General features: G+C 40.2%; 1 protein-coding gene across 1 annotated transcript; it reads left to right on the plus strand.

Moving 5' to 3' along the window:
• Positions 1–2,541: 2,541 nt before the first annotated feature.
• Positions 2,542–8,146, plus strand: LOC137342390 (neurofilament heavy polypeptide-like). Its single transcript, XM_068006322.1, has 3 exons — positions 2,542–3,582; positions 3,922–4,046; positions 5,729–8,146. Exons 1-3 carry the CDS (start codon positions 2,542–2,544, stop codon positions 7,686–7,688), a joined length of 3,126 nt encoding a protein of 1,041 aa, XP_067862423.1. The 3' UTR covers positions 7,689–8,146.
• Positions 8,147–8,465: the final 319 nt, after the last annotated feature.

The following is an 8,465-nucleotide window of genomic DNA, read 5'->3' on the forward strand; positions in this document are numbered from 1 at the left end:
GACACACCTTCTGCCCTGCTGATTGCACAGGTTGCATGCTGGGAAATTCTACAAACTGCACATGCTCAGAATGCACAGATGTGATTGAAAGCCCTCTCCTAACTGTTGTGAGATAAAAATATCCAGTCAAAGCCTACATTTTGTTTGGAGAGGCTGAGGCCTTCAAAGAAAAACTTTAATGAAGACATTAAAAGACACAAAAGAGGTTTCAGCGTGTAAATGTAATCATTTTATTGTGAAATATGTAATTTTTTGGATCTTTTGTTTTCTTTACATCCCTATTTGAGATATTTAAAATTTCAGTTACTGAGAAAAGATGATGAAAAAAATTCAGAAAGCATTTTTGAATGATTTGTGGGATCCCGATGTGGCAGTGAGAGTGACAAGTTTACATAGGCAAAACCAATTATAAATGTGGACATAGGAAATTATAACAGAAACAAGTTGACACAAAAATGTGACATAAGCAAAACAACAGAAAGTCAATTTGTGCAGACACGAAATGTATACAGATGTAAGATTTTTAATATATCAAAGGTACATATCTCTATAGAGACATATTAATGTGCTGGTGACATCTAATGGCAATATGCAAGTATTGTACTTGTCTTTATTTTGGCAGGATAGGCAGGATTCGCCATTGGGTAAATACATCTTAGTAGATAATTAGGAATTATCCTAGTAAAAAGGGAATTGGATATATACTTGAAAAGGAAAAATTTGCAAGGCTATGGGGAAAGAGAATAGGCATGGGACTAATTGGAAAGCTCTTTCAAAGAGCTAGCACCGGCACGAAGGGCTGAATTGCCCCCTTCTGTGCTGTATGATTATATGAATTACATGATGCTGAGCTATACAGAGCAGGAAGGTCCCAAGTTTGACCTCTACTCGGTACTGTTAACTGATTTCATCAAGAGCAGTAGCAATGGTGCTAAAATTGGGCATGTCACACTTGACTAGGGAGGGGGAAATTTAGCCACTGCTCCTGCGTTAATAGTTATTCTATGACCTGTTCTGTTAAGTGCATGGGTATCGACAGGCAGGGTCCTGATGCCACCACCAACCGTCAACAATCACTTTGAAAGCTCACACATGAAGGATGTTTGTCCTATTCTCTGCTTCTTTGGGTCAGCGTCCATTTTCCCCATACCTCTCTTTCAAGCGTCTTGGGATGCTTTTCTACGTTATTTGCGCCACATAAATGAAAATTGTTGACACATCAGTAGGCGCAATCTGTAGTCTCTTATACATATATAAAGGGAACGTGTCATCGGCAGATAATCGTTAAATTAAAGCTTTTTTTGTTTTTCAATGGATGGGAGAATTGACTTATGACCTTACATTGAGACAATGAGGGGACGGATTTTCATTGTGAAAAATAAATCTACTAGCCCACTTTATAATGCTTACTTTTAACTATACAACGCTTTAAAATTAATTGCACTCCAAAGCAAGATTTATATCCAACATGAAGGATTAATGTTAAGAGCTCGATTCACTTCTTAATCGTTGGCAGCAACTCCCAGTCAACTGACATGACTCACTCTGTACAATTATGCTGGCTGATCAGACAGTTACTAGATCCCTCTCCGCTTTTCATCTATTTGTAATTAAAAATAAACGTATACTTAGGTGTTTGTTTTAACAAGGCTTGATATATTTAATGGGATAGCTTGACACACCCTTACAATATTTATGACTTTACAATAAAGGTCACACCGTCGTAAAACACGACACTGCGGAAGGCGCTGTCCTGCAAGTATAGTGCTGAAATAACGTTCTGTTTCACAAGAATATATCCAAAACTTTCATGTGTGTCGGGGGTTACCTTTTGTATATATAACAGTAAAATAACCAAAATACAAAACATCCAAGCAAATATCGCCCCATCGCAGTTTGCATAATAATGTTTAAGAAATCTGAGATCTCCCAACCGAACAGTATAAACTTTTGCACGCACTAGTAAATGTGTGTAAACGTAGATACGTTATACAAACTATTTTACAATAGTTTAAACGTAATGTTGGACTTTGTAATACGTTTTTCTTTAAAACGTGAATAATTAATGATGATGCGGAGTTTAACCAAACATCAGGGCAAAACGCAAAATAACGGGGAACTAACTACTCATCACCAGCAATGCCGTGAAACCTGTCCGAGTTTTACTTACATGTTTTCATATCAGCATTTTATGTTATAAAGTTAAATGATGATCACAATCGTGAATATCCAGACCCAATTGCTCCTTCACGATTTAATTATATACAACAGGGAGGAGAAAAACAGAATTTTACTCTAAATAAACTGTGGATATTTAGGTACCTTTATCCGTAAGTAGAAGTATCTCTGTAATCTGATCTGGTTAAAATGGTTATATTTCGACATTGAATAAATCGGGGTGGGGGGGGGAAGAGACATCTTCAGCAGATTGGCGAGTGAGACGTGGCTGGAGCAGGTTCCTGCCAAGTTAGCACATTCTGCGGTGTATAAAAGGCGCAGCCTCCTCCCTCCCCACTGCAGTGCAACTGTTCCCTTCGCACGATGAGTTACAGTCTGGATACAATGCTCGGCACCAGCTCTTACCGCAGGGTGTTGGGGGACTCGCCTCGGCCTGTGTCCCGCTCTGCAGGCTCCTTAGCAAGTAGCGGCTTCCATTCACAGACATGGTCCCGGAGTCCCAGCACAATCACCTCCTACAAACGGGTTACTCCAGGCCTGACAGCCAGCTTCGGCTCTCAGATCACTGCCTCCTCCGAGAGCCTGGAATCCGGGGTCATCAATGGGGACATTAGAACGCGCAACGAGAAGGAGCTGCTTCAGACCCTGAACGATCGTTTCGCCACTTACATCGACAAAGTAAGGAACCTGGAGCTTCAGAACAAGAATCTGGAGGCAGAGGCTGCATCCTTGAGGCAACAGCAAGCGGGCAGATCGGCCATCGGAGAGCTGTACGAGAGAGAAATCAAGGATCTGCGCAATACGGTCGTGCAGATCAGCAATGACAAGGCGCAGTTACAGCTGGAGCAGGAACACCTGGAGGAGGACATCCAACACATCAAGCAGAGGTACGACGATGAGAACAGGATAAAGGAAGAGATCGAAGCCAATGTCAGGGCTCTGAACAAATATATCGAGGATGCAGGCTTGATGAAACTAGATCTGGATAAGAAGCTCCAGTTCCTCACTGAGGAGGCATCTTACATGAAGGCGAATCACGACGAGGAAGTTAGAGATTTGCTCAACCAAATCCAGGGCTCTCAGATAACTTTAGAAGTGAGGGATTCCCTCAAGTCTGATATTACGGCTGCTCTCCGAGAGATCCGGGCGCAGATGGAAGGTCATGCAGTCAAGACTACAAACCAGACCGATGAAGTGTTTAAAGTGAAACTGGAAAAACTGAACCAAGCCGCCAAGGTCAACACAGACGCCATCCACGCAGCCCAGGATGAAATCTTAGAATATCGTAGACATCTGCAGTCCAAGAATACCGAACTGGAGACCCTGAAAGGGACCAAAGACTCACTGGAGAGGCAAAGGTTCGAGATGGAGGACAGGCATAATGCAGACGTTTCCAGCTACCAGGTAGTCTTTGGATAAAATTATCTTAGTGACCCAACTTATTTTCCCAATAGACAAAATAAAGGGTTTAGGGAGAGGAAGGTTTTAAACATCCAAATTAAATTTCAGTTTAACTTTTAAAACTGACCTTGAGAGGGCAACGGATTTAGGTTGTTTAATATCAAAGTTGTGTTAGTATAACTAAGTTTTATATCTTATATGGATCAACGTTTTTCTATGGTTTCTTCCTTAAATTCCCAATTCCATATGTTAATATACCAGTGCAATCTGATTACGGATTTTACATAATTGAAAGGTTTATAAATGTACGTAACCATTTCTGTAAAACATTTAATATTACAGGAAGCAGTTCAGCAACTTGAAAGCGAATTGAGAAACACAAAATGGGAAATGGCCGCACAACTCAGGGAGTACCAAGACTTACTCAATGTTAAAATGGCTTTGGACATTGAAATTGCGGCTTACAGGTAAGGGTGTGGATGTCAAACTGCAGAGTACGTTGCGAAAGCGGGTCTGAGAGCATACGGTCTAAATGTCAGCGGAATGGGGAAATAAGCTAATATCTCACAATATCTTTATAGATAATCCTGCACTAAATTATGCAATAATTATAATAGTATTTTGAAGCGAAAATATCCATGGAGAACCAATGTTGCATAATGGTTGCTAGTTTTTTCAGTTTTTGGAAACGTAAGCCGGAAACATAATAAAAGGAAAACAATAAAAAGGAACAAAATCATTTAATTGGAATTTGGATATTAATAGTGTTGAATAAAAACAAAAATGCTAGAAATACACAGCAGATGAGGTAGAATCTCAAAAAGATAGAGTAAGGTTGGGATATGTATCTTGATTACAATTTTTTTTTCTTTCAGAAGCTGTGTTTCTCGCATTTTCAGTTTTTACTTCAGAAGTCTTTCTTTTTAACTCTAATGAGTAAACAGTGTAAACAGCTGTACCTCACAACCACCTCCCTCGACCTCTCTACTGTCTCTTATTTGTCACACTGCTTGTCCAACATCCTTTTTTAAAATTCGTTCATGGGATGTGGGCGTCGCTGGTGAGGCCGGCATTTATTGCCCATCCCTAATTGCCCTTGAGAAGGTGGTGGTGAGCCGCCTTCTTGAACCACTGCAGTCCGTGTGGTGACGTTTCTCCCACAGTGCTGTTAGGAAGGGAGTTCCAGGATTTTGACCCAGCGACAATGAAAGAATGGAGATATATTTCCAAGTCGGGATGGTGTGTGACTTGGATAAGCAAAAATTTCCTCCAACTAAATATTGGGAAGACCGAAGCCATTGTCTTTGGTCCCCGCCGCAAATTCCATTCCCTAGCCACCGACTCCATCCCTCTCCCTACCCATTGTCTGAGGCTGAACCAGACCATTTGCAACCTTGGTGTCCTATTCAACCCTGAGATGAGCTCCCGACCATATTCGCTCCATCACCAAGACCATCAACTTCCACCTCCGTAACAATGCCCATCTCCGCCCCTGCTTCAGCTCATCTGCTGCTGAAACCCTCATCCATGCCTTTGTTACCTCCAGACTGGACAATTCCAATGCTCTTCTGACTGGCCTCCCATCTTCCACCCTCCATAAACTTGAGCTCATCCAAAACTCTGCTGCTTTTATCCTAACTTGCACCAAGTTCCGTTCTCCCATCACCCCTGTGCTCGCTGACCTACATTGGCTCCCGGTCTGGGAATGCCTTAATTTTAAAATTCTCATCCTTGTTTTCAAATCCCTCCATGGCCTTGCCCCTCCTTACCTCTGTAACTTCCTTCAGCCCTACAACCTTCCGAGATCTCTGTGCTCCTCCAATTCTTGCCTCTTGTGCACCCCTGATTTTAATCGGTCCACCATTGGCAGCCGTGTCTTCAGCTGCCTAGGCCCTAAGCTCTGGAATTCCCTCCCTAAACCTCTCTACCTCTCTCTCCTCCTTTAAGATGCTCCTTAAAACCTACCTCTTTGACCAAGCTTTTGGTCACGTGTTCTAATACAGTCCCTATGTGGGACATTTTGCTACGCTAAAGGTGCTATATAAATGCAAGTTGTTGTTGTTGTTGATGCCACAAAGAACATAATGGTAACATTGCAGGCAACACCTATTGTTATTGATAATTAGTGTTGTTATTTTATTTTGTAAAGAAAACTCCTGGAAGGCGAAGAATCAAGATTTATTGGGACAAGTCCCTATCCTTATATAGAAGTTCCTACAGTGCCAAGCCATATTAAAGCCAAGTCTGAAGAAAAAGCCAAACCAGCTGACAAAGAAAAAGAAAGAGTGATTGCAGTGGAACAAATGGATGAAATGACAATAGCAACTGAAGAAACCGAAGAAGCAGAAAAAGCTGGAGAAGGAAAAGAAGAGGAGGAAGAAGCTGAAGAGGAAGATGAAAAGGCAGAAGCTGAAGAAGCAGCAGAGGAAGAGGCTGAAAAAGCAGAGGGCAAAGGTGATCAAGAAACTAAAGCTGATGAAGAAGCTGTGAAAGAAGAAGACACAAAGACTGAAAAAGCTGAGGAAGAAGATAAAGCAAAATCAACTGTAGAAGAGAAAGCCAAAGAAAAAATAAAAGCAGAGGAAGAGGATGTGAAAAAGGAGGGAAATGAGCAACCAAAGGAAAAGCAAGATCAGGAACCTACCAAAGACCAAAAAGAACCAGTGAAAAAGGTGGATGAAACAAAACCAGTTGAAACTAAAACAAAAGATATGAAAACAGAGGAGGAAGAAAGCCCAGAAAAGGAGCCAGAGGCTAAAGAAACAGCAAAGATAGAAAAGAAGAAGGAGCCTGAGGAACCCTCCAAACCAGAATCTAAATCCGATGAGGATGAAAAGCAAAAGGAATCAAAACCAGAGCCCAAAACTGAGGAAAAGAAAGATGCAAAACCAGAGCCCAAAGTTGAAGAAAAGAAAGATGCAAAACCAGAGCCCAAAGTTGAAGAAAAGAAAGATACAAAACCAGAGCCCAAGGTTGAAGAAAAGAAAGATGCAAAACCAGAGCCCAAAGTTGAAGAAAAGAAAGATGCAAAACCAGAGCCCAAAGTTGAAGAAAAGAAAGATGCAAAACCAGAGCCCAAAGTTGAAGAAAAGAAAGATGCAAAACCAGAGCCCAAAACGGAAGAAAAGAAAGTTGCAAAACCCGAGCCCAAAACTGAGGAAAAGAAAGATGCAAAACCAGAGCCCAAAACGGAAGAAAAGAAAGTTGCAAAACCCGAGCCCAAAACTGAGGAAAAGAAAGTTGCAAAACCCGAGCCCAAAACTGAGGAAAAGAAAGATGCAAAACCAGAGCCCAAAACGGAAGAAAAGAAAGTTGCAAAACCCGAGCCCAAAACTGAGGAAAAGAAAGATGCAAAACCAGAGCCCAAAACTGAAGAAAAGAAAGATACAAAACCCGAGCCCAAGGTTGAAGAAAAGAAAGATACAAAACCCGAGCCCAAGGTTGAAGAAAAGAAAGATACAAAACCAGAGCCCAAAGTTGAAGAAAAGAAAGATACAAAACCCGAGCCCAAAACTGAGGAAAAGAAAGATACAAAACCCGAGCCCAAGGTTGAAGAAAAGAAAGATACAAAACCAGAGCCCAAAGTTGAAGAAAAGAAAGATACAAAACCAGAGCCCAAGGTTGAAGAAAAGAAAGATACAAAACCAGAGCCCAAAGATGAACCTGAAGAAAAGAAAGGCTCTTCTATACCAGAGCCTAAGCCTCAAGAGAAGATTGAAAAAACAGAACCATCAAAAGAAGAATCAAAGAAAAGTGCAGAATTAGAGCCGGCTAAACCAGATTCCACAACAGCAGAGAAGGAGCCTGAAAAAACAACAGAAGTTAAAGAAAAAGTAACAGGTCAAACAAAAGAGAGTAAAAAAGAAACAAAGGATGAGACAACAGAAACAGTGAAAAAATCAGAAGTAAAGAAATCTGCCCCAGAGTCTACAAAAGGTCAAAAGGAAGAGGAAGCAGAAAAAGAACAAATTAGTAAAGAGTCTAAAAAGACATCCAAAGTTAAAGAAGAAACACAAGTTAAGGATATCAAAGAGGGGAAATTAGAGAAGTCTTCCAGTACTAAAGAAGAGGCCAAGACAACAGACAAAACTAAAAAAGCAGAGGAATAAAAGGTATAAAGAATGATTTTGTGGGGGGAAAAAAATCACCAAAGAAATACTGCAGCAAGGAACTAAGTGATTAATGTAGAAAAACTGCCAAGATAATATTGTACCTTGTTATGATACAAGGGGCTGGTAAGCAATAGGTGTTCACAAAAGAGACAGACAAATGCATTGTGGTAACTTATATAGCAGAATGTGATGTATGCAGAATGCTAAGCCCATACACTTGAAGAGTGTGAATCATTATCCTGCCTCAGTAATAAGTGCATTTAAAATGACTTACCATATGAGATATATATATATCTCACTTAATGATAAAAAGTATTTGCTGACTTATATTAATCAAATAACAAACCAGTCATGAATCAATGGTAAAAAACCACATCCTCAATCTAAAATGTGCACCAAAACAAATACTGTCAAATACTTACAATGTGCAATATATAAATAAAGAGCTTAACAGATACAATGTGCCTCTGAAGTATATATCAATACTACTGCAAATTGACATGATTAAAATATATGTATAATGACATCTAATTATTAATGATTGCATTTTTTTGAATAAAACAGCAACTTTGTTATAGGAACATTATACCTTCTCAAGATCTGTCATTTGTTTCAGTGTTTATGTGTAATAGTTCACACTTTTGTCAGAAGTAGTATTTTCTGGAAAAAATGTTAGGCAAAGCATCAAAGTACCACCTGGGAATCAGATTCAGCATTGGACAAATTAATGCACAGCATTGAGGGGAGGGAGAAGAGGAAAGAGACAAATTGGTA

This window comes from Heptranchias perlo, chromosome 25 (genome assembly GCF_035084215.1).
Source record: "Heptranchias perlo isolate sHepPer1 chromosome 25, sHepPer1.hap1, whole genome shotgun sequence".
NCBI classification, from domain to species: Eukaryota; Metazoa; Chordata; class Chondrichthyes; order Hexanchiformes; family Hexanchidae; genus Heptranchias; species Heptranchias perlo.